This window comes from Chaetura pelagica, unplaced genomic scaffold (assembly GCF_000747805.2).
Source record: "Chaetura pelagica isolate M959 unplaced genomic scaffold, ChaPel_1.0 scaffold1446, whole genome shotgun sequence".
Taxonomy (NCBI): Eukaryota; Metazoa; Chordata; class Aves; order Apodiformes; family Apodidae; genus Chaetura; species Chaetura pelagica.
The window spans coordinates 10982-11543 of record NW_009953662.1 but is presented as its reverse complement, the minus strand read 5'-3'; the positions used below and the strand labels follow the sequence as shown (position 1 = coordinate 11543).

Below are 562 nucleotides of genomic sequence, written 5' to 3'. Positions count from 1 at the left end.
TCTTGGGGTTAATTGGAGGTGCTGGCTCAGCCCCTGGACACCCCATTGCAGGGTGCCCAGCCAAGCACATCCCCAGGGCAGCCCCAGCTGGGGTGTCCACACCCCAAAACCCCCCCTGTGCCCCTTGGGGTGCGGGTCCCTGGGGTCTGCGGGGTCCCAGGGCTGGGACGGGGAGCCATGTCCTGGTCTGCTCATGTCCCCTTCTCCAGCCTTTCCTGGTGGTGGCCTGTCCCTTGCAGTGGTGACCCCATCCTCTCTCTCTCCCCCCGGCAGTGCTGACCCTGTACCCCTACACCCGGCAGAAGGACAACGAGCTCTCCTTCCCCCCCGGGACCCTCCTCTTCGTCACCCGGCGCTACTCGGACGGCTGGTGTGAGGGTGTCATGGCTGAGGCTGCTGGGTTCTTCCCTGGCAATTATGTGGAGCCCTTCTGAGGTGAAGGGGGCAGGTGGGCACAGCCCCCCCAGGACCCCCCAACCCGGATCACCCACCCAGCTTGGCTGCATCCTGCTTTGCCTTCCACCATCGGCCACTGTCCCCTCCCACTGGGCTTGGGGGCCTC

The 562-nt window shown here is 66.4% G+C and overlaps 1 protein-coding gene across 1 annotated transcript in view; it reads left to right on the top strand.

Annotated features, from left to right (window-relative positions):
- ABI3 (ABI family, member 3) overlaps nucleotides 1-562 on the top strand; it is a 27674-nt gene that overhangs the window by 22306 nt on the left and 4806 nt on the right. Inside the window, exon 5 of the mRNA XM_010000324.1 lies at nucleotides 303-372. Coding sequence (XP_009998626.1) covers nucleotides 303-372 — 70 coding nt within the window. The remainder of the gene's footprint in view (nucleotides 1-302; nucleotides 373-562) is intronic.